The sequence below is a fragment of the Oryctolagus cuniculus genome, chromosome 12 (assembly GCF_051225735.1).
Source record: "Oryctolagus cuniculus isolate XC-2025 breed Fujian yellow rabbit chromosome 12, ASM5122573v1, whole genome shotgun sequence".
Lineage (NCBI taxonomy): Eukaryota > Metazoa > Chordata > Mammalia > Lagomorpha > Leporidae > Oryctolagus > Oryctolagus cuniculus.
The window spans coordinates 21,567,416-21,593,054 of record NC_142878.1 but is presented as its reverse complement, the minus strand read 5'-3'; the positions used below and the strand labels follow the sequence as shown (position 1 = coordinate 21,593,054).

The following is a 25,639-nucleotide window of genomic DNA, read 5'->3' as shown; positions in this document are numbered from 1 at the left end:
TTCCTCCTTAGTTATTCTGAGCCTGTCTTCAGGGACTCTCCTCTGAGACACTGTCGGCTGTTGTGGTTCTGAACGTGGAGTTTAAATACAGCAGAGAAATTGAGGGCAAAACCAAGGAGTCAGGAACAAAAATTCTCTCCCATGAATCACAAATGCCAGTGTTTGACTAGTAGACTTATTTTTGTGTTTCACTCTGCAATTTCCTGACATACATGGCCTTGTGAAAGCAATGCCATGATCAAGATATTCACAACTACACCATCATCACACTCCTCTTGCCTCTTTTTTATGACCATGGCCTTCTCCTCCTCCTCTTTTCTAGATTTTATTTATTTATTTGAGAGGCAGAGAGACAAAGAACAGTGACAGAGACAGGAAGATAAAGCTGTCATCCATTGGTTCACTCTCCACATGCCTGCAATGGTTGGGGCTGAGCCAGGTCACAGTCAGGAGCCTGGACCTCAATCCGGGTCTCCCCATGTGTAGGCATCACCTGTTGCCTCTCAGGGTGTGCATTAGCAGGGAGCTTGGATTGGAAGAGGAACCAGGACTCAGACCCAGGCAATCCAATGCGGAATCCAGGCATCTCAACCAGTAACTTGGGCCAAACACTCACACCTCCTTCTCATCTCTAACACTGGTAATCATTTATCTGTTCTGTTTTTACAATTATGTTATTTTTATGTATGGAATAATGTCATGTGTATCCTTTTGAAACTGACTTTTTTCACTTAGCATAATTTTCTTGAGGTCAATCCAAGTTGTTGTATATGTCAGCAGTTTATTCCTTTTTATTGCTAAGCAGTTTACCATGGAATGGATGTACCACAGTTTAACCATTCATCCACTGAGGGACATGTGAGTAGTTCCCAGTTGTAGATTAATACCAAGAAAAGCTGCTATGGGGGCCGGCGCTGTGGCATGGTGTGTAAAGTCACCACCTGCAATGCCAGCATCCCATATGGGCACCGGTTCAAGTCCTAGCTGCTCCACTTCCAATCCAACTCGGCTATGGCCTGGGAAAGCAGTAGAAGATGGCCAAAGTCCTTGGGCCCCTACACTCCCGTGGGAGACCTAGAAGCTCCTAGCTCCTGGCTTCATATTGGGCCAGCTCCTGCCATTGCGGCCAATTGGGGAGTGAACCAGGAAGACCTCTTTCTCTCTCTCTCTGCCTCTCTGTAACTCTGCCTTTCAAATAAATAAATCTTAAAAAATAAAAAGAAAGCTGCTATGAACAGTCACATAAAAAAGTTCCTGTATGAAAATAAGTTTTCATTTCTTCATGATGAATGCTTAAGAGGTCAATGGTCAACTGTTGAGGAATATGGTAAATCCACTCTGGTTTTGATCTATTTTCCAGGATGGCTGGACAACTTTACATTCCTACCAGCAACACCCAGGTGATCCAGTTTCCTGCACCCTCAGCGGCACTTGGTGTTACCATTATTTTCATTTTGGCCATTCTGATATGTGAGTATACCTCACTATAGTTTTAGTGTGCGTTTCTGGAATGGCTGGTAGTGAACATCTTAGCATGTGCTTAGAAGGCACGCGTCTTCTGTGTATCTTCTTAGTGCGTGTCTTTTGCTCATTTTTCAGAAGTGAACAGAGAGCAGGATTTACTGAAAGGCAAAGGGGTATGACACGCTCCTACGCACTCAGCTGTGAGGGCAACCTCGAGAGAAATTAATTTGCTCACTTTCTAACAGGATTGCATGGGCTTCTTTTTTTCATTCCTTTTAAATGCTGAGTTTAAGAGTTCTTCATTTATTTTAGATAGACCCAGCTACTATTTTTAATCAGCTGCTGTAACATTTAATTTGAAGGGGAAATGATGTCATGAAGCGTCTATCTCGTGGGACCACATTAATACTCCTCCCTCTTTAGAAAACCCGTCCGTATCAATCCCAGTCCATCTGTCTTCAGAGAGCAACCCTGGGCAACCAGTGCCAGCCCTGGGACAAACATTTTATTGGCCATTAATCTGCCCCACACTGTTCTACCAGAATGAGAACATCCTTCTTAGGTTTTTGTTACCAGAGCCACAAAAATAGCTTTGATGATATTGATGCGACAATTTTTCTGTTTTTAATTTTTCCACACTCACAAGACTGGTTTTCTCCACTTTCCCACAACTTCAGCTTTCCCTGGTTGTGGCTGTGGCCGTGTCTCCACAAGACCACGCAGTTTTGTTTTTTGGATTACCTGATTCGGCTCCCGGATCCAAATCCCAAATATCTGTGAGAGATACACCTCTCCTAGCACCATGGGAGTCAGTTGTGCACTTCCAGTGCAGCTATGACCTAGGGAAGTGAAGGCAAAGGCCATGTGGGCTGGCCCTCTGGTGATGTGGCTTGTGCAGGCTGTCTGAGTGGGAAATTATGTCATCTTTATTGCAAGGAATGGAAAGTCAGAGAGGTAAAGTGGTTTCCCAGAGCCACAAGCTCCAGTGTCTGCAGAGCCAGGAAATGAACTCCATGTCTACCAAATCCCAAAGCCTGTACTGCATTGACTACGCCAGTCACCCCACCAGCAAGCTTCCCACCGGCAGAAACCTGGGTCTGTTGACAAGATAAAGTATGCGCAATTACAAGAGACACATCAATTCTGATAGATATACCAGTATGCGAGGAGGAAAGAGAAGATACAGCTCTTTTATTAAATACAATAATCTAAAAATGGGCAAAAGATGTAAATAGATATACAAAAAGCCTTCAGTATCACTAGTCAGGGAAAGGCAGTTGTAAAGACTACTATCAAAAGGACAAAAGATAAGAAATGCTGATAAGGGTGTGGCGCAGAGGGAACTTTGGTACACTGTTGGTGGCATGTCAATTAGCACAACTGTTGTGAAAGAGTATGGAGTGTCCCCAACAAATTAAAAATAGAACTAGAGTGGGAATTTAGCTAGTGGTTAAGATGCTTGTCTCCCATATTGGAGCACTTGGGTTCTACTTCCAGCCCAGGCTTCTGACCCCAGCTTCCCGCCGTGCAGACCTTGGGAGACAATAGTGATGGCTCAAGCAGTTGGGGTCCTGCCACCCACTTGGGAGACCTGGGTGGTATTCCTGGCTCCTGGGTTCAGCCTGCCTCAGCCTCAGTCACTGCAGGTACTTGAAGCTCCCTCTTTGTGTCCATCTGTCTAATTAAAAAACAAGAAACTACCAAATGATCCAGCAATCCCACTACTGGATATATATGCAAAGGAAATGAAATTAGTAGCAGTGTAGCAATGACATATGCACTCCCTTGTTTATTGTAGTGCTAGTCACAACAGCAAAGAAATGGAGCAACCTAAGTATTTATCAATAAATGAATTAATTTTAAAAAAATGGGTGCCGGTGTTGTGGTATAGCATGTAAAGCCATTGCCTGCAGTGCCAACATCCCATATGGGGGCTTGTTTGAGTCCCAGCTGCTCCACCTCCAATCTGGCTCCTACTAATGTGTCTGGGAAAGCAGTAGAATATGGCCTGGTCTTTGGGCCCCTGCACTCACATGGCAGATCCAGAAGCTCCTGGCTCTTAGCTTCCAACTGGCTCAGTTCTAGCTGTTGTAACCATTTGGGGAGTGAACCAGTGGATGGAAGATCTCATACTTTTTTTTTCCCTAAAGAATTATTTTTATTTATTTGAAAGGCAGAGCTACAGAGAAAGGTGGAGCCAGAGAGAGAAACGTCCTCCATTCTGCTGGTTCACTCCCCAAATGACTGCAATGGCCGGAGCTGAGCTGATCTGAAGCCAGGGACCGGGATCTCTTCCAGGTCTCCCACATGGGTGCAGGGGCCCAAGCACTTGGGCCATCTTCTACTGCTTTCCCAGGCCACAGCAGAGAGCTGGATCGGAAGAGGAGCAGCTGGGACTTGAACCAGCATCCATATGGGATGCCAGCTTTAACCCACTGTGCCACAGCGCTGGCCCCCACATTCTCTTTCTCCTTCTCTGTGACTCTGCCTTTCATATAAATAAATAAATATTTTAAAAGCATAAGTATATATATATACACACACATAAGCATAAATAGATATATATATACATAAGTATAAGTATATATATATATATATATATACACATATAGTACACATACCAATAGGAAAAGATGAAATATTACAATTTGAATCTTAGGTGGAACTGGCAGTCATTGTTAAGTGAAGTAAGTCAAAACAAAAGAATACTACATGATCTCACTCATGTGGAATCTAAAAGGTTTATATCATAGAAGACAGAATGATGACGGTTACTAGAGGCTGGGGAGAGGAGAGGGAAAGATGCGTTAAGATTAATCAATGGGTACCTAGTTAATAGGAGAAAGTTCTGGTGTTTTACTGCTCAGATGGATGACTATAGATAAAAATGTACTGTACATATTTTTTAAAAGCTACAAAAAGGATTGTTTTTATCATAACATGATAAATGAGTAAATTATGTTTGCCCTGATTTGAATATTACACAAGGGATACACGTGTCAAATTATCGCACAGTACCCCATAAATATGTATAGTTTTTGTTATCAGTTAAAGAAAACTTAGCAATGGCTAAGGAAAAATATGACAGGCTTCTGATATCCATTAACATAACAAATATTTCTCAGGATCCACTTATAGCTTTCTAGTGTATAGACAACTGATGTATAAGTAGAAGAGTATTAAACTTTGGCTCCAAAAATGGTCTTTAATGGGTCTGCTTATAAAGATGCTCTACATTGGGGCCAGCATTGTGTCATAGGCTAAGTATCCACCTGCAGCACCGGCATCCCACATAGGCCCTAGTTTGAGTTCCGGTTGCTCCACTTCCAATCCAGCTCCCTGCTGATGGCCTGGGAAAGCGGAAGATGGCTCAAGTCCTTGTGTCCCTGCACCCTCAGGAGACCTGGAAGAAGCTCCTGGCTCCTGATTGGGCCAGGTCCAGCCATCACGACCATTTGGGGAGTGAACCAGCAAACAGAAGACCTCGCTTTCTCTCTCTCTCTCCCTGTCTGTAACTCTACCTCTGAAATAAATAAAAATAAATACATAAAAAATAATTACTAAATCGGGGTTCTGTCCTTTATTTTATTCATTTGATTTGGTGTTCAACATTAATATTGTTTAAGGTCATTTTAAGTTTAAAGTATAAATTCTCTGAATGGTTCTCTGTAATTTAAATAAAGTTAGCTGAGATCTCCAAACTGATCTTCATTGATTTCGACTGTAGACTGTCTCCACTATGAGTAATGATTTTGGGGGAAAAAATTCTATGCTTACATTTGGGCAACTGCCCAATGAGATTACGCACACTAAGATACAAGTGCTGATAAAACAGCTCTACTGGGCTGATAGCTCAAAATATGATCCTGGGAACTTAAGTGTGAAAGTTTCATCTGGCAAATGAAAGATATGGGGTGGGAAGGTAGGAGTGATGAATCTGTAATGTAAGAAACTGTTGGTTTAAAACCTAAATACGTACAAAATGCAGATGAACATGGAAAGCGGCCAGCATAACGTAAATCTATACCAATATGGGTGTTTACTGTCCAATTCCAAATTCTCACCAAAAAAATTTTCACAAGAAAACCCAAGAGGAAGAAATATACTCCTGTAATAAAACAGCTGGGAAACAAAGACAGCTCACAGATCACCAGTCACGGATGAAGTACTTGTGAGACAGGTGGGTCTCTCTTGTCCGTAGGGCTCAGCTGCGGGGTTCCATGTTTGTGACAGAGGCTCACCACAGCCCAGTTACGAAAGGCTGGAGGCTAGCACAGTCCCCAGAGCTGTCAGATGCAACCCCAGTGCTCACTCACCACCTCTCTAGAATATCAGATGACGTCCTTTTGAGGAGAATAAGCTGTAAAATAACCTTCTCCAAGGTTTTGCTTTTGGAGAATAAAATTAAGTATATGACAATTTTCTATGGTATACAGTAAGCTCAGAATAGGTGGTGCTGCTGATATCATGACAATTAGTATATTAATTTATCTCAACTTCTATTCTGCCTGTTAAGTCTCAATTCTCTGAAAAAAAAAACTGGGGAAGAGGCTTAGATTTACATAACAAAAGAATGAGGACAAGCTTTGGGTTTCAAAGCTCTGACTTCACATATTATATAAAGTAAGCAAGTTGAAGAAATACAAACAGAATACGTATCTGCAAATGTGTTTTCCAAAGTATTGTAAATAAGTCTTTACTTCAGGGTCTTGACTACAGTATTCAGAATCACAGGTAACTGGGGCCAGCATCATGGTGCCACGCGTTAAACCACGCCACAGTGCCAGCGTCCCATGTCAGAGCACCAGCCCGAGTCCCTGCTGCTCCACTTCCGATCCAGCTCCCTGCTAACGTGCCTGGGAAAGCAGTGGAAGATGGCCCAAGTATGTGGGCTCCTGCCACACACGTGAGAGACCCTGATGGAGTTCCAGGCTCTTGGCTTTGGCCCAGCCCAGCCCCAGCTATTGTGGCCACCTGGGGAGTGAATCAGTGTATGGAAGATCTCTTTTTCTTTGTCTCTCCCTATCTATCACTCTGCCTTGCAAATAAATAAAATAAACCTTAAAAAACAAAAACAAAAACAAAAACAAAACAAAACAAAAGAATCTAATGACAAAGCAAGATCAAACAGCCAGTAGTTTAATAATAATATCTAATATTTAGATAAAATATTGTTATGTGTCAGAAGCTAAGTTCCTTTATTTAATTCTCATAAGAACTCTATGAACCAGGTATTATTTATACCCATTTTACAGATGGGTATACAAAAGCTAGAATTTGCCTGATGTTACCCAGATGGAAGGTAATGGCATGGATCTTCAAACCTCTACAGTCTGGTTTTGGAATCTGTGGTCCAAACCACTATGCTATAACGTCTCTCGATATCAGTTAGCAATTAATAAGTTAGAAAAGTATTTTTCCTCACCTTAATCATCAAGGGATAAAGAATAACCTTTGGCTCCTGTATGTCTAAATTTTCATCATATTTTGTTCTTTTCAACCTGTAAACTATTCTCAACTTTCAGCCACCTGATTTTATTTTGCAACTATTTCTTTTTCCCCCTCCAGTACTTTGCACTTATATGGTCATACTGATATTAGTCCTTGATTAGAAATACCAAACCAAAATAAATCTCAAAAAAATAAATCTTAAAAAAAAAAAAAAAGAGGGGCTGGTGCAGTGGCATAGTGGGTAAAGCCAATAATGCAGTACCAGCATTACCATATAGGCATCGGTTCAAGTCCCAGCTGCCCCACTTCCAATCCAGCCCTCTGCTATGGCCTGGGAAAGCAGTAGAAGATAGTCCAAGTCCTTGGGCCCCTGCACCCATGTGGGAGACCTGGAAGAAGTTCCTGGTTTCTGGCTTCAGATCAGCACAGCTCTGGCCACTGCAGTCATCTGGGGAGTGAACCAGAGGATGGAAGACCTCTCTCTATCTCTCTGCCTCTCCTCTCTCTCTGTGTAACTCTGAATTTCAAGTAAAAAAATAAATCTTTATAGGAAGAAAAAAAGTACCAAAACCATATGAAATAATTAAACCTGCTTGTTCAAATTAAAAGAGGAAACGCTTCCCTAACTCTATTCTCTTATCAAGGTTTCAAAGACGCACAGAAAAGTACTGTCAATGCTGATAACTAGAGTACCCTACCAGGAACATAGTATGCCCTGGGTTGCAATACTATCAAAGCAATGCCTCCAGTTCTGCTCCACTCTGTGTAGAACATGGAGCAAGATGCAAGTGGTGGGAATTATACCGTGTAACATACAGTTTGTATATTATAATTATATAATATAAAGTTTGTATATTGTAATTATACAGTTTCTAGGAACAGTTCCATTTCATGGAGATAATGTCAAAACCATATGAAGTCCAATATGAAAATGAGAAAGTTTTATTTTTCTGAAAAAACAGGTGACTGAAAGTCACAGGAGAAGAAATTTCTAAAGCACATGAAGGAAACAGTCACATCTACAAGATTATTTACATGTTTAAAGTCCATATTAAAAAACATGGTCTCCTAGGTCCAGTATAAACACAGAGAGCAGTCCATGGTAACACACAGGAGAAGAGGACTACTGCAGTGCTTCTAGTACACGACATAACCAAACGAGGAAACCACTAGAAGATACTTCAACTTGTAAAGGTATTAAGACCTTGGCTTTGGTGATACGAAACAAAAGCAAACTGGCTTCCTTTGGGGGATATGGTAGTGACCTCAAACCAGTAAGGTTTCTGAATGGCTCTCCGTTTGGGAGCAGAGTCATTTGCAAAAATGATAGTTTTTATACATGTCCTGTTACCTGCAACAATACAAACAGCTATCTTTAAATTTAAAAATATATAAACAATCCATTATTTTCCATAGGTCACTCTCTTCCTTTACTCCTGCTTAAATGCAAAAGCGGACAGTTTCTGATTTGTAGAAATATCTAAAGGTTTTTGCTTTTTAGGCATGTTCAGATTCTCCTTTGCTTTTTCCTTCTGGTTTTCTGTCTCCTCAATTTCATCAACCACGTGTTTTCGTTTCTTTGCTTCAGCTCCATCACTTGCAGTTGCACCCTTGGCCTTGTTGGTCCATGCCTTTGTAAAAATTTTGGAATTAAAGAAAAAAAGATTTTTAGCTGATATCAAAGAAAATAGAAAGGAACTGATTTCTCTTATAGGTAACATTCATATTTATCCAAAGCAGAAAAATCAGCACCTGAATTAATTATTAAAGGCTCTCAATTTTTTTTTTTTTTCTGACAGGCAGAGTTAGTGAGAGAGAGAGATAGAAAGGTCTTCCTTCCGTTGGTTCACCCCCCAAACGGCCGCTACAGCCAGTGCGCTGCGTGATTCCGAAGCAAGGAGCCAGGTGCTTCTTCCTGGTCTCCCATGCAGGTGCAGGGCCCAAGTACCTGGGCCATCCTCCATCCCGGGCCACAGCAGAGAGCTGGACTGGAAGAGGTGCAACCAGGACAGAATCTGGCGCCCTGACCGGGACTAGAACCTGGGGTACCAGCGCCACAGGTGGAGGAATAGCCAAGTGAGCTGAGGAAAGGCTCTCAATTTTAACAAATCTTTTATTACTTAATTGCAGAGCACATTTAAAACATTTATAGTTCTGTAATATTCCAATCTGAACTCTGCTTGTATTTAACCAAAGGGCAAAGTATTGCAATGGCAGCCCAGCTCTGGCTGTTGTGGCCATTTGGGGAGTGAAAGTTTAATGAAAACATTTAATATGTACTCAGTGGATGGAAGACCTCTCTCTCTGCCTCTCAAATAAATAAATAAATCTTTAAAAAAAAAAAAGAATGGATTTAAGTAAATGTTTAGAGTTTCTGCTATAAACATTGATTACATTTTAAAGCACTCCAAAGCACAATTACAACTACTGCAAAGTGTAAGGTCTTAGTATTGCATAGTGAAGCTTTTCATTCGCACATTCAGATACCATTTTATCGCTTTAGAATCTTTATCCCTTTATAAAAACGAAAAATAAACACACACAATTACTAATGAGTTCTAAATGAGGCTAGAGGTCGTTAGACCAGTTTCTAGCTTCCTCATTATGTAACTCCTTTATTCATAAAATCCAGTTTATCAAATCAAGTATCTACGCTACTAGGTGTCCATGCTACACACTGCTATACCTGAAGTGAAGTCTGAGGATTTAATTGACAAACCACAGACATTCCTTTCCTTTGCAAGAAAGGTTACCACCTCCTCCTTCACACGGAAGATGCTTGAAACCTAAAACTAAGCAAGCCACCTGTCTTAATTTCCATGCGAAAGGCAGGAACAGGACGTCAGCTTTCCCCCTCCAAAAGGAGTATTCTCATTTAGTACTCCATGGTGAGTAGATGGCATTTTTAAAAATTTTGCTCACAGAGTCAGTGCTGTGATATGGTGGGTAAAGCTGCCACCTGCAGTGCAAGCATCCCATATAGGTGCCGGTTCAAGTTCCAGATGCTCCACTTTGGATCCAGCTCTCTGCTATGGCCTGGGAACGCAGTAGAAGACGGCCCAAGCCCTTGGACCCTTGCACTCACGTTGGAGACTGGGAAGAAGCTCCTGGCTTCTGAACCGCCCAGCTCCGGCTATTACAGACATTGGAGTGAACCAGCGGATGGCAGATCTCTCTCTGCCTCTGCCTGTCTATAACTCTAGCTTTCAAATAAATAAATAAATAAATCCTTTAAAAAAAATTGTGCTTGCAAGGACCCTAAAGTAGTAGTACAAAGATGTGAATTAACTTCGTTTATATTTATCTATCTTTGCTTTGGATTTATAGCTAACACACCTTTTCTTGGTACTCCTTAACTTAAAATGTATACGAACTCTTACCTTTCTTTCTTCAGTTGACAATACTCGAAATCGAATCATTCCTTCTTTTATTATATCTGCTTCATCTGAAAAATCAGGATTGTCAGACAAAATATCACTTCTGTTTTCTTCCAGCCACATCTGGAACCCCGTCTTTGGCCTAAAATAGCAATTATGTAAAAAAAAAATTATACTTAAGACACAATTCAAGGTGCCTGATGATTGTTCAAGTCAGTTACTAACCACTGGTCTTTGCATGCATATATAAAGTAAGAGAAACACAACTTTCCTGGTTGATATTCATATAACTAAACCGCCTGGAGAATGCAGGATTAATGAACTGAGAATACTTTTAAGCTTCTCAAAAGGAGTACTCACATTTCTATTTCCCAAGCACAGTAACCATGAACTCTGTACCTTCAACTCTGTACTTCTATGAATACTGACAGGCTTAAGGTTTCCAATCCTACTTAGTCCCTCTGGCCTGGGAAAATTCTCCACGTGCCCTTGGTAGGCTCTTTCTACACTTCCTAGACCAGCTTTTAAAATTTTTCACAACCTCTCTAGCCCCTTTCCCATCACCTCACCCTTGCTCTCACAGCTTACCTGGATCCTTCTCCATATCACCATTACATGAAGCGTGGGCACACTTGTAAAATTACACCAGATTCTACTTTTGACAGTAGGTCACGAGGGAAAGTTTAATGAAAACATTTAATATGTATCAGCACTTATTTTCTGCCAGGCACTGTGCTAAACACTTCACCTGTATTACCTCATTTAAATGGCAATAACACTATAAAGCAGGTATAATCTCCATCCTGGAGATGATGAAATCAAGGCTCAGAGATAAATTAACTTAGCCTAGGTTACAGAGATAACAGGAGTCAGACCTGGGATTCATCAACCAGGGGCTGTGACTCTAGACTCCTCATGTTCAGCCCACCAGCTACACTGCCTCTCACTATGCTAAAGCTAAACAGATAGCAAATACCAATTCTAAAACTCACAGCAAAAATTTCAGGAGAGAATGTAACATTATTAACAGAAACAAAACTATAAGTTATAAAATTACATTAAATAGAAAAGCATATATTCACCTAAAAGACTAGAAAGAATTAACTCTATAAATAATTGAGTGATTTTCTGTTTAAACCTTTTAATTTTTCTAAGAATAAGTTATTTCAAAAATTTAAGTAACTATTTGCCCAATTTCTGAAAATACACAAGTTTCAAATAATCTTACGTAATTCTATTCCCAGAAAAATAATAGGACAGAGTAAAACAGACAAAAGCCAATGCTAAACCAATTTCCAGAAGTCATAACCCATTTAAATTAAACTTGGGACAATGTCACAAGTCTAGCCAATAGCTGCTCCCTTAAGTTAAACTGGTTAACATTTAAAAAAAAAAAAAAAAAAAAGAGGGAGTGGGCATTTAGCCTAGCAGTTAAGATGCCTGTGGCACAGAGCTTGTGCTGTGGCCCACTAGGCAACACTGCTACCTGCGGCACTGGCGCCCCATATGGGTGCCAGTTCCACTTCTCATCCAACTCCCTGCTAACGTGCAGAAGATGGCCCAAGTACTTGGGGCCCTGCACCCATGTGGGAGACCCAGAACAAGCTCCTGGCTCCTGGCTTCAGATTGGTCCAGCTCCATTACAGCCATTTGGGGAGTGAATGAGTGGATGGAAGATCTCTCTCTGTCTCTACCTCCCTCTCTCTGTAACTCTGCCTTTCAAATAAATAAATAAATCTTTAGGGGCCAGCACTGTGCGGCAGCAGGTTAACACCCTGGCCTGAAGCACCGGCATCCCATATGGGCGCCGGTTCGAGTCCCAGCTGCTCCACTTCCAATCCAGCTCTCTGGCATGGCCTGGGAAAGCAGTGGAGGATGGCCCAAGTCCTTGGGCCCCTGCACCCGCATGGGAGACCTGGAAGAAGTTCCTGGCTCCTGGCTTCGGATTGGCGCAGCTCCAGCCATTGGGGCCAACTGGGGAGTGAAGCAGATGGAAGACCTCTCTCTCTCTCTCTCTCTCTCTGCATAACTCTTTCAAATAAATAAATAAATCTTTAAAATAAATAAATAAATCTTTCTTTTTTTTTTTTTAATGCCTGTGTCCCCTATCAGAGTGCCTGGGTTTGATTCCTGGCTCCAGCTTCTTGCTAATACAGACCTTGGGAGGAAGCAGTTATGGCTCAAGTAGTTGAGTCTCTGACACCCACACAGGAGACCTGGATTGTATTCCTGCTCCTGGTTCCAGCCCTGTGGTTGACACAGCACCAGCTGTTGAAAGCACTTGGATGAGACCAGCATAGTGGCATAGAAGGTTAAGCCACTGTTTGCAGCGCCAGCATCCCATATAAGCACCAGTTCAAGTCTTGGTTGTTCTACTTCCAATCCAGCTCACTGTTAATACACCTGGGAAAGCAGTGGAGGACAGCCCAAGTCCCTGGGCCCCTGCCACCCATGTGGAGACCCAGAAGAAGCTCCTGGCCCGTGGTTTGGCCTGACCCAGCCCTGGCCATTGCAGCTATTTGGGGAGTAAGCCAGTGGATGGAAGACCTCTCTCTGTTCCTCCCTCTTTCTCTCTCTGTAACTCTGACTTTCAAACAAATAAAAGGGACAGGCGCAAATAAATAAAAGATGGTGTAGGAGGTAAAGCCACCATCTGCAGTGCCGGCATCCCATATGGGCACTGGTTTGAGACCCATTGCTCCAGTTCTGATCCAGCTCTCTGCTATGGCCTGGGAAAGCAGTAGAAGATGCCCAAGTCCTAGGGTTCCTCCTGCATGGGAGACCTGGAAGAAGCTTCTGGCTCCTGGTTTCGAATTGGCCCAGCTCCAGCTCTTGCGGCCATCTGGGGAGCAAAATCAGCGGATGGAAGACCTTCTCTTTGCCTCTGCCTCTCTGTTAACTCTGCCTTTCAAATAAATAAGTAAATCTTAAAAAAAAAAAAAAGAATGTTAAACGTCTTTATGTACTTACCTTTGGTTTTCAGTGTTTTCAGGACACATAGTTGAAGTTTCAGATGATGAATTTTTAGGATTTTCTTCTTCTTTCACTTCCTCAGTCTTATCAGCTTGAGAAGTTCTTTTCTGGAAATAGGATGCTGCAGACGCCTATAAAAACATTTGAATAAGCAACAAAATCTAGTCTGATTTTATATAGTATAAGAAAAGTTCTAAAATATGTGAAGAAACATTTATAATCAATTAGAACTCTAATAATACCAACAATTAAAGTCTTGAGTTCTCAGCTGAAAACACACACACACAATCTATACTTCAAATTCCATGTTTTCTAAATATATTATATAAAATGGAAAAAGACAAACTGTATATCTATTTTACTGATGACACTTCTGAGATGAAATAGTTATGAGAGTAGAAAAAAAATCAGAATACAAAACATGATTAAGATTAGGGCCATGTACTATATCACAGTCATTATTAAATAAAGATACACATCAGAACCATTTGGAATATTTTAAAAAATATACAGACAGATCCCTGAGTCCCTGGAGATGGGTACATATATTAAAAAAAAAAGTGATTCTGTAGCAAGACTATATAATTAGGCAATTGTGAACAACTGGCACTTCCTATCCTATACTTGAAATAGTGAACTAAACCATGGACAAGCAAATCACAGTTTCTGCCTATGTGGTAGCTGATAGGATACCTGCTTAGACTTGGGCTTTGGAATCAGAGGCTTTATAACTGGCGACTTTTCATAACTACTTGCAGCTCGATTAAGTGCAGTGGGTTTCCTGGATGACTTGTTCATGTTGTCTAAAATATTAGTTGAACGTGCTGAATTCACTGACATGGCTGGTTCTTTGGAATTAGTTGAGACCTAAAGATCAAACAATGTTGGCATTTTATGTTTAATGAAGAAAAAAGATTTCTTTATTTTTCCCTTAAGTCTGTTACATTTAACACTGCAGTCTCATTTTTGGAAATGAATTCATGTGGCACATTCCAAGTTAAGATCAATGTATATCCCAAACACCACAGCCAAGAAAAACAAGAGTATCTTTTAAAACCATAGGGTCTTAGGCCGGCGCCGCGGCTCACTAGGCTAATCCTCCGCCTAGCGGCGCCGGCACACCGGGTTCTAGTCCCGGTCGGGGCGCCGGATTCTATCCCGGTTGCCCCTCTTCCAGGCCAGCCCTCTGCTGTGGCCAGGGAGTGCAGTGGAGGATGGCCCAGGTGCTTGGGCCCTGCACCCCATGGGAGACCAGGACAAGCACCTGGCTCCTGGCTGCTGCCATCGGATCAGCGCGGTGCGCCGGCCACAGTGCGCCAGCCGCGGCGGCCATTAGAGGGTGAACCAACGGCAAAGGAAGACCTTTCTCTCTCTCTCTCTCTCTCTCTCACTGTCCACTCTGCCTGTCAAAAATAAATAAATAAATAAATAAATTAATTAATTAAAAAAAAAAGAAAAAAAAAAACCATAGGGTCTTAGAAGACAAGTAAAAATGAAGTAGTGCTATTTTTTTCCTCTATGTTCACAACGATCAGTCTTTAATGCCTCCATGTCTAGGGAGGGTCATCTAGTAATTTGCTTATTTTATGCATGGAAACATATTTAAACAATAGAAAATGTCACTGGAGTTTACCTTGAAGGGGTTTACTCGTCCTTGGCTGCTAGACGTAACTGCACCTTTCACAAGAAAAAAGCCCTCACTTAATAGTGGGAAAAAAATAGATGACTTCTGACTCCTATAACACCAGATAGAATATTTTAATTTACATTATAAGAAAACAAATACACTTTGCAAGCTCAAAACTATTAAAAACTATAGATCACCTCTTCCCTACTTCAAACATAAAATGAGAGCTATTAGGTGAGATCTAGCCCGACCTGCCACTACGACACATAATGCAATATTCCTAGATATATCCTTTCTTCCTGTACCATGGAAGAACACTGCTTAATTTTAGCTGAGGTTAGAATATTTACTTAAGTTCTGGATCTCACCCCCCTCCTGCTTTATCAATGCCCTTGACCTATCAACACCCTCATTTTTACCTTTGTCTTTTCCTTTTTTAGTGGCTCAAGTTTCTCAACTTAGAAAATGAAAAAACAAACAAACAAAAAAAAACATACCCCCTGTACCCCACATTCCCTCCAGCTACCACTTTTTCATACCTCCTCTATGTAAAATTTTCAGCAGTTGTCCATACAGTTATTGCCATTCCTCACTACTCATCTGTCCATCTGGACAACGTAATTAGGCTTCCCCTTACTACTCTACAGAGCCTCTTCTTGCTAAGACCCCCATAATCTCTGCACAGACTTGATAGATACTTCGCAGGCATCTTATGTGACCTCCCAACAGCATTCCACATCATTGAGCGTCCTTTCTTCTTGATATTTTTTCCTCCCTTGACTTCAGAGATACTCCATTCCCTAACTTCTTTCCTTCCTCTCGAGACCAGTGGTCTCATTCTCTTTCAATGGCTCTGCCTCCTCCTTTGCCTGATGCTTAAAAGGTGGGGATTCCAGGGCAAGCGTTGTGGCGTAGCACGTAAAGCTGCCACCTGTGACACCGCATTCCATACAGGTGCCGGTTCATGTCCTGGCTGCTCCATTTTTGATCTGGCTCCCTGCAAATGCACCTGGGAAAGCAGCAGAAGATGGCCCAACTGCTTGGGCCCCTGCACCCAAGTGCGAGACCTGGAAGAAGCTCCTGGTTCCTGGCTTTGGTCTGCTCAGCACTGGCTGTTGAGACCATCTGGAAGAGTGAATCAGTGGATTTAAGATCCCTCTCCCTCTATTTCTCCCTCTCTCTCTGAAACTTTTTCAAAGTAAATAAATAAATAAATATTAACCAAAAAAAAAAGGGGGCGGATTTCTTGGGCCTTCTTGCTTTACATTCTGTCCCAATGCTAGCTCACTCATGCCTATGGTTTAAATCACTGTACTTTTATGCCAATGATTTTCACTTTATAGCTCTAAGACAAATGGCTTTCTTGAGCTCTTGATCCAAACATTCAACTGTCTACATGACCATTCTATTTGTAGTGATGCATCTTTTACTTATCTCAACCTGCTTTTCCTTTGTGTTTCCTGGTTCAGTAAATGGTACCACTATTCATTCAGGTACTCAAGCCAGAACCTGAGAATCATTCCTTACCCCTGAACTTGTACACTGTCTACATCATCTTCAGAAACACCTATACAATTCAACCATTCTTTTTACTCTCACCATCAATACCCTGGCCCAAGCCAGGATTCAATCTCATTCAGACTGCCTCAGTAGTCTTCTCCTATCCAGTCCTGCTTAATACACTGTGCCATACTTTGCCTCTGTTTACAACCTACAACAGCCTCCCAGTGACCTTAGAATGAAGGTCAAAGTCTTTAATATGGCCTACACAGATTTGCAGCATTTTGCCTGCTGTTCCTTAAGCCCAGTACTTTTCCTCTGCTCCTGTCCCTTCCACTTTTGCCTAACTGTGATTCACCCTTCAGTATGCTTTAAACACTCCACGAAGCCTTCCTTGAATTTCCTACCCATCCTCCGCCACTGACTAGATTACAGCTACCTGTGACATGTTCTTTTAACATTATACATATTTTACAGTTATTTTTTTTTCACTCAAAGTAATATAGGAATGCAGTTTAAGAAGTCAAATGGTACGACAATGATTAAGACTACAAATCACACACCAGTCCCTACTCCCACTTCCTCTATTCCCTAGTCCCGCGCCCTGAAAGCAACTGATGTGCAACTCCTTTAACTATTTCTTCAGCACCCTCAACGTGTCCTCTGCGATATCCAGATCTGCCCCAACACCTCTCTGCCCAGCTGGGGTGAAACAGCATTAAAGCAGGGATCAACCATGCACACCTCGTGACTTTTGTATCTCCCACTTTGCAAAACTCCTGATACACAATAAGCATTTTAAACAAAATTTTGTTAAGTGATCACAAACATCTCTGATTAAGATTCAATAATAAAAAATCAACAATGACAGGGTAAGGTTTATTTGAATAGATGTATCACTTTAAAGACCAATTACAAAATTTCCTTGATATTACAAATTTACAAATATTTCTTACCTAACTTAACAGCTGGCACATCAGAGAAACTGGCACTTTTGGGAAGTAAGTTCTGTCCTATAGAATAATTAAGATAAAACAATATACCTTAAGTGGGGAACATAAAGTCATCCTGTATATCTAACAACTAGATAGTAAAGAAGTCTCAAAAAGTATGGGTATTCAATTTCCCTCAACCAAGTAAAAAGGGAAAAGCCAAACACACATTTCTCATCTTTTATTGACTGGAAAAATGTATCTCACCATGCCTATGTAGGTCTCGGTTTTGTTCTACTTCATCAGCTTCTCTATTGTCCTCAGAATCTTCTTCAACTTGGTTTCTGAGTTGTGGCTGGTTCCACTCTGTAGCAGTATTACTGTAACTAGGAGACAATATTATTCCATAAAGAACCATGCAAAGACCAACTTAATATTCAGGACAGCAAAGGAAAATTCAAACAACCGACTATTTCATACCCAGAATTCAGCTTTTTTCTGAAATCCTCTTCCTCTTCCTCTTCTGCTTGACTTGCTGCCAATTCTGCAGCCTTCTCCACAGCCAGTTCACTAAGTTTTTGGGCCAATATTAATTTCCGAGAGCGAGAAGCATATTTAATGGCTAAATTCACAGCATTTTGAGTCATTAGATCAGCAAGTTCCACACAACGAAATTCCCGCTCCAGTTTACAAGAAAGCTAATGGAAAAAGAAAAAGAAACAGTCAAATTACATTACATAAAACTTTTCAAAGATACTACCAATAAAACTTTTCACTGATACTACCAATAAAACTGAGGAAACAGTTTTCTACATACTACAGATTCTAAGATCTGACCCTAAGATGCAATTTTACCATCTCTGAAATTGGAAAGTATGTTATAATTAACAGTAGGTCAGTCTGACTGGCAGCATTTTTTTCCTGTCTCAGTGGCTTAAATGAATAAAATAACAGTGAATTTTACAATCAATAGTAGTTTAGAATCAGTGAAATATGACATACATCTCAAGCTATTAATTGCAAGGAAAGTAAGAAATTTATTTAAAATTCACATGTGGTTCTCTTAAATTTGTTGTCCATCTGCCTTCCACCGCAACAAGATAGAAAGCTTAAAGAAATAAATGGTAGGGGCCGGCACTGCAACTCAGCGGGTTAATGCCCTGGCCTGAAGCACCAGCATCTCATATGGGTGCCAGTTCGAGACCCAGCTGCTCCACTTCCGATCCAGCTCTCTGCTATGGCTTGGGAAAGCAGTAGAAGATGGCCCAAGTCCTTGGGCCCCTGCACCCAGGTGGGAGACCTAGAAGAAGCTCCTGGCTTCAGATCAGCACAGCTCTGGCCGTTGCAGTCAATTCTGCAATGGATGAAAGACCCCCCTCTCCCTCTCTCTGCCTCTCCTCTTTCTGTGTAACTCTTTCAAATAAATATAAATAAATAAATAAATAAATGGTAAGCAAGTTAGTTATTACTCTGCTCAAAACAAGAACGCTACTCAGTGAATTTGATGGGGCCAGTAGATCTATTTGTTAATTTTTAAGTGTGATTGTCCATGATCTTCAACTACTAGAAAGTCACACAACTTCCAAATTAACAAAAAACCTTTCTTTTACTTGCTCTGTTTCTTTATAATTATAATGTGAAGTGAAGAGCATTCACTTAACATGACTCTAAAAGACTATTTTTGGGGTCTTTTAGACCACAGTAGGTTAAGCATCTGCTTGCGGTGCTGTTATCCCATATGAGCACCGGTTTGAGTCCCAGCTGCTCCACTTCCGATCCAGCTCCCTGCTGATGGCCCAGGAAACCTGCACCCAAGTGGGAGACCTGAAAGAAGCTACTAGCTTCAGGTCAGTGCAGCTCCAACCGGTGCAGCCAATGGGGAGTGAACTAGAGGATGGAAGACTGTGGGGAGCAACCCGGACTAGACTAAGTTACTGGAATTAGGACTTATTCTATGCATCTGCTCTCCCACAATATGGCGCTGAGAAGGGAGAAACAGCTTCTACGCAGATGCCTCCAGTTCAACCAATAAACTGTAGGACCTGCTCCTGATTGGAGGAGAGCAGCGTACTCGGCATGTGGGTAGCAGAGTTGGGATTGGTGGAAGGACTATAAAGGAGGAGAGAGACAACATGCACGAGGAACATCTAACAGGAACATCTAAGGGGAACACCTGTGCAGCCCCCGAGAGAGCCGGCCGGCGGTGTGCCGCTCCCCCGTGGAAGTGGGGAATGTGGCAGGGGGAACCGCCCTTCCACGGAGGTGGAGGGGACGGTAGCCAACCCGGGAAGGACCAGCAGCCAACCCGGGAAGGACCAGCAGCCAACCCGGGAAGAACCAGCAGCAAACCCGGGAAGGGCCGAGCAGATGAAAGAACAGCGCAGGGTCCTGTGTCGTTCCTCCACGAAGACGGGGTGCGACAGAAGACCTCTTTCTCTCTCTGCCTCTCTACCTTTCAAATAAATAAATAAATCTAGAAATAAATCGAAGGAGGGAGGGAGGAAGGGAGGGAGGGAGGGAGGGAAGAAAGGAAGGAAGAAGGTAGGAAGGAAAGAAGGAAAGAAGGAAGGAAGGAAAACTTACTTTGAAGATTGCTAAGGGACTCATAATTCATAGGGTGGAAAGATTACTTAGACATTCCTTGTCTGATCCATGGCCGGAGAAATTTGAGAAGTCCCTCTCAAGATCTCTAGTACCCTATGTCTATAAGCAGGACTTCTCAATCAGGGTGGCACTCTGCCTCAGAGGCATTTGGAAATGAAAAAGAGTAGTTTGGTTTTCACAGACACTAGGCTGAGCTAGACTAGGTTGAGCTAATGGCATTTACCTTATAAGCCAGGAATTCTGAAAGAACTGAGCGGGCCCCTAAACTACTAGTTCTTTGCTGAGAAATGCTGTATAAAGCAAAAGCTCCTCTAAGCCTCAAAGGCAAATAAACCTAACGTGTTTTTATAAATGTGTTTTTGTACAAAATACAAAAGTTGCTGGATCCTAGCCCACAAATGACTCTTTAGAAAAGGAACAAAACTTATTCTACAATAAGCTAAGTTTCCTCAATACTAAACACAAGGCAGTGCTGTCTTGAGGTGACAGTAACGAGCATTACTTTTTGAAACTGGAGTTACAATCTGTTCTACGGTCTTAGGTATCACTTTTCCCTCGGGACCTTAATTCTTCATCTATGAAATAAAAAGTCTGGATCATTCACTCTCAAAAAATACTGAGATCTACCACTATTAGCCACATTTCAGGACCCGGTACATAACATTGAACAGGATATGTTTACTGCCCTCAAGGAATTTCGGATCTAGTGCAAGATGAGTGGAGAAGAAATGGTATTATACTCTCTCCATAAATCAACCTGAAGGGAGGACACAGACACTTGAGCCTTAAGATATTCTGCCGCACTACAATCTGAAAGAAAAATCCCTGCATTTTCTGTTTGTGTGGCAGCCCAGATTGAACTGGGAATATATTTGTTATATATATATATATATATATATATATATATATATATATATATTATATTATATATATTTATATATAAATATAAATATATAAATACATATTTATATAATATATATTTATATATTGTTATATATGTATTTATATGTATATATGTGTGTATATACATGTATATACGTATACATATATACACACATATATATGTATATATATGTGTGTGTGTATATAATGTAAATACCCAAAGAACTATACCTGGCCACTGGCTACAAAGTCTCACTACATATAGCTCCCTAACTCAAAGAGGATGACAAAAAGCAGTCCTATCTGAAATTCTGATCAAAGTTCTTATGGTCACCCCAGCCTTGGAGATTTAAAAAACAGTCCACACCCGAACTCTGAAAGGTAAGAGCTAAAGCAGTGACTATCAAACTTATTAAGTATCTGAATTACCTGGAGGGCCTGGTAAAAACAGAGACTGATGGGCAAATGCAGAAGGAGGGGAATCAGCCAGAAAAGTTTATTTTTATAATGACCTTGGTTACAAGGTAATGTTTTAAATATTTTAAATGCACATCAACTAGGAAACAGAACTTCTAAAAGACAAAAACACTATGGGATAAAACTTAAGATTCACAAGTTGTAGAACTCAGTGCTAGTACATACTTTTTAAAAATTCAGCCTATTAGAAAAGCATTTAACTTTAATTTTTTTTTTCAGTTTATTTTACTCACCGCAAGCATTTTCATTAAAAGTTCTTGTTGCTCCTTGATTGCTTGATTTTTAGTGCTCTCTTCATATTCATAACCATTTTTAGCTAAATAATCAATGTGGCTATGAAATATAACTGAACGCCAGAACTGTTCCTATAAAAGGGAATAAAATTGCTTACAGTCAATTATCACCTTAAAACCAAGCAAGTGTTAAATATTCATCTTAAGATACCAGCTTTTGAGCCGGCGCCGTGGCTCAATAGGCTAATCCTCCACCTTGCGGCGCCGGCACACCGGGTTCTAGTCCCGGTCGGGGCGCCGGATTCTGTCCCGGTTGCCCCTCTTCCAGGCCAGCTCTCTGCTATGGCCAGGGAGTGCAGTGGAGGATGGCCCAGGTGCTTGGGCCCTGCACCCCATGGGAGACCAGGAAAAGCACCTGGCTCCTGGCTCCTGCCAGGATCAGCGTGGTGCGCCGGCTGCAGCGGCGGCCATTGGAGGGTGAACCAACGGCAAAGGAAGACCTTTCTCTCTCTGTCTCTCTCTCTCACTGTCCACTCTGCCTGTAAAAAAAAAAAAAAAAAAAAAAAAAAGATACCAGCTTTTGAGCCGGCGCCGTGGCTCAATAGGCTAATCCTCCACCTTGCGGCGCCGGCACACCGGGTTCTAGTCCCAGTTGGGGCGCCGGATTCTGTCCCGGTTGCCCCTCTTCCAGGCCACCTCTCTGCTATGGCCAGGGAGTGCAGTGGAGGATGGCCCAGGTGCTTGGGCCCTGCACCCCATGGGAGACCAAGAAAAACACCTGGATCCTGGCTCCTGCCATCGGATCAGCGCGGTGCGCCGGCTGCAGCGGCAGCCATTGGAGGGTGAACCAACGGCAAAGGAAGACCTTTCTCTCTCTGTCTCTCTCTCACTGTCCACTCTGCCTGTCAAAAAAAAAAAAAAAAAAAGATACCAGCTTTTGAGTGAAATCCTCCTTTATTTTTCTTCAAATTCCAACATGACAAAACAGCTAGACTCTCTTCTATCCTTACAAAAGGGATGTATGTGTGAACAGCAACCATGATTAATGCTCAGAGAACCTGGAAAACTAGTTTTTCAATTTATTTCCTTCTTATTTACAGTAACTAATTATAAGATTTCACAGGACTTCTGATAACTAGCGTTAGAACTAGAATGATGCAAACTAGATGCACAAAATAGAAGCACCCACTTTCAGGGACATGAGAGACCCTGAAGGGGGGAATTTTATTACCTGGTTACCTCACAAAGTTTCTAGGAGCAGTGATGGCAACCAGGTGGCCTGGTGATAACAAGGGATCCTCCCCTCTTCCTACTATCCTACTTACTTAATTACGAAGTAATGAATACTGAAGTCATCATAATTTTAAAATTTCTGTCCACAGGCAGCACTCTAAGTATCAAGGTAAGACTGCACTCACCTCCATTTGTCCTTTCTCTGTTGCAATCTGGCAGTAAGGAAGCTTAAAGGGTAAAATAGCCACAGCAGGGCGTGGAAGAGTAGGAGGAAATCGAGAACCTTTACAAGGAATGCACCTGTCAGTAAACAGAAAGTCTCAGCATAAAAATATCTAAATTGTTATGAAAATGACTAAAATGAAAAATTTTCAAAACAGTGATTAACTTGAAACAACAGTATTATCCCAATAGCTGGTTTAATACTATATAATGTTTTTTTAAAGCCATTTTAGACGTAAAGACTATCCCTCCATACATTTTAAGAATTTCAAGGGGCTGGCACTATGGCCTTGTGGGTTAAACTGCTATCTGCAGTGCTGGCATCCTATGGGCGCTGGTTCAAGTCCTGACTGCTCCTCTTCTGATCCAGCTCTCTGCTATAGCCTGGGAAAGCAGTAGAAGATGGCCCAAGTCCATGGGCCCCTGTCTCCACGTGGAAGATCCGGAGGAAGCTCCTGGTTCCTGGCTTCAGCATGACCCAGCCCTAGCTATTGTGGCCATTTGGGGAGCAGACCAACAGCAGATGGAAGATCTCTGTCTCTTCTGTCTTTCTCTGTAACTCTGCCTTTCAAATAAAATAAATTAATCTTAAAAAAAAAAAAAAAGACTTCAAAAGTCTCTTCTCATATTAGTGTTATTAAATAACAAGCGCTAGGGGCCAGTGCTGTGACGTAGCAGGTTCAGCCACTTGTGTTGCCAGCATCACTTTATTGGAGCACTATTCTGCACATAGGCTGCTCCCCACTTGGAATATAGCTCCTTGCTAATTTGCCTGGTAAAGGAGCAGATGACCCAATTTATTTGGACCACTGTCACCCACGTGGGAGATCCAGACAGAGTTCTAGGCTCCTGGCATCAGCCTGGCCCAGATCTGACCCCTGCAGCCATGAAGTAGCAGATGGAAGATCTCTTTCTCTCAATATCTTTCCCTCTCTATCACCCCCGCCTTTCAAATAAATCATTAAAAAAAATCACTAAGATACATCAGCTCTCTTCATATTTTCCTTAGCAAACTTCCCTCTTCTAAAATGTAAACTGCTATAAGCACTTGTCATGAGGTTCATGTTGTCAATCAGATCACTGTTAGAGAAAATGCAGACATAACACATTTAATTTCTTTATCAATTTGGCACTATTTGGTACCATTGGTTTAAAGTGTCAAATAAGAGAAAAAGATGGTGAAATATCCAATACTGATCATTCTTCATTAGAAAATGGTAAGGGTGGGTCTTTAACCCAGAGGTTAAGATGCCCAGGTCCTACATCAGAGTGGCTCCTAACTCCAGCTTCCTACTCATGCAGATCCTAGGAGGTAACGGAGAAGGCTCAAGTAACTGGGTTCCTGCCACCCACAATGGTAACCTGATTGAGTCCTAGATCCTGGCTTTGGCCTGGAGCAGTCTCAGCCATTGAGGGCATTTGGGGTATGAACCAGCAGATGGGCACACTCTCTCTCTCAAATACATTTAATTAAAAACAAAAACCATTATAACCTGTGGTTCAGCAGATTAAGCCACAGCTTGGGATGCCTGCATCCCATATCAGAGTACCAGCTTCCTGTTACACATCTGGGAAGGCAGCAGATGACAGCCCAAGTACCTGGGTCCTTGCCACCCAGGTAGGGAGACCTGGATGGATTTCCCAGCTCCTGGCTTCAGTGTGGCCCAACTCTAGCAATTGTGGGCATCTGGGGAAAGAACTGTCCGTCTCTGTATCTCCCTCTTTTTCTTTGACTCTACCTTTCACATTTAAAAAAAAAAATTAGAATCTACATGTGTTCTGCAAAATCAAAGGTTGCCTTATATGGTCATAGCTCAGTGGGCAAGCACTTGGTCCAAACATTTTGTGACTCAGATATGTAAGGCCTTTTTGGCCCAACCTGAGAAGCACTATCTTAATTTATTCATTAAAAAGAATTCATTAGTCACAAAACAAATCATTACAAAACTACTGGAAAACCATGACTGTGCACTAGAAATATCACTGACAATTTTCCTATTTTCATTAAGTCATTTTGAAAACAGTACCTTGCTCAATGCTTACTAATAGCCATTCACTTAACAGAGTACAGCCCTTGATTCAGGGCTTTAAGTCGAGACATTCTTGAAAGACAAACACTAAGCAAAAATTAGGCACTTGGGTTCAACTGTCCTTCTTTTCATAAAGATCTCCTAGTATTTTCAAATGTCCACTAGAATAATGAAAAAAAGTAAGTGGCAATAATCAGGAATCTTTTTCATGAAACTTGAACACCTTTCCTTCTTTTTAGGGTTACATAATTAAAGTACAGACATGTTTTTAAGAGTTCCAAGGGCAGGGCTGGCGCTGCGGCATAATAGGTAGAGCCGCCTCTTGCAGTGCTGGCGTCCTATATGAGCACCAGTTCTAGTCCTGGCTGCGCCTTTTTGGATCCAGCCTTCTGCTATGGCCTTGGAAAGCAGTAGAAAATGGCCCAAGTCCTTAGGCCCCTGCACCTGTGTGGGAGACCCGGAAGAAGCTCCTGACTCCTGGCTTCAGATTGGCGCAGCCATCTGGGGAATGAACCAGTGGATGGAAGACTTCTCTCTCTTTCTCTGCCTCTCTAATCAATAATATTAAAAAAAAAAAAAAAAAAAAAAAAGAGTTCCACAGGCTAGTTTCATGGTGTAGCAAGCCACCACCTTC

The 25,639-nt window shown here is 41.7% G+C and overlaps 1 protein-coding gene across 1 annotated transcript in view; it reads right to left on the bottom strand.

Annotated features, from left to right (window-relative positions):
* Window positions 1–7,830: 7,830 nt before the first annotated feature.
* The window catches only part of WDHD1 (WD repeat and HMG-box DNA binding protein 1), a 64,264-nt gene continuing 46,455 nt past the window's right edge, over window positions 7,831–25,639 (bottom strand). Inside the window, exons 16-25 of the mRNA XM_002718259.6 lie at window positions 22,939–23,053; window positions 21,521–21,652; window positions 17,805–18,022; window positions 17,592–17,710; window positions 17,349–17,405; window positions 14,899–14,942; window positions 13,959–14,132; window positions 13,263–13,396; window positions 10,296–10,434; window positions 7,831–8,546 (exon numbers count right to left, since the gene is read on the bottom strand). Coding sequence (XP_002718305.3) covers window positions 8,346–8,546; window positions 10,296–10,434; window positions 13,263–13,396; window positions 13,959–14,132; window positions 14,899–14,942; window positions 17,349–17,405; window positions 17,592–17,710; window positions 17,805–18,022; window positions 21,521–21,652; window positions 22,939–23,053 — 1,333 coding nt within the window. The 3' untranslated portion in view covers window positions 7,831–8,345. The remainder of the gene's footprint in view (window positions 8,547–10,295; window positions 10,435–13,262; window positions 13,397–13,958; window positions 14,133–14,898; window positions 14,943–17,348; window positions 17,406–17,591; window positions 17,711–17,804; window positions 18,023–21,520; window positions 21,653–22,938; window positions 23,054–25,639) is intronic.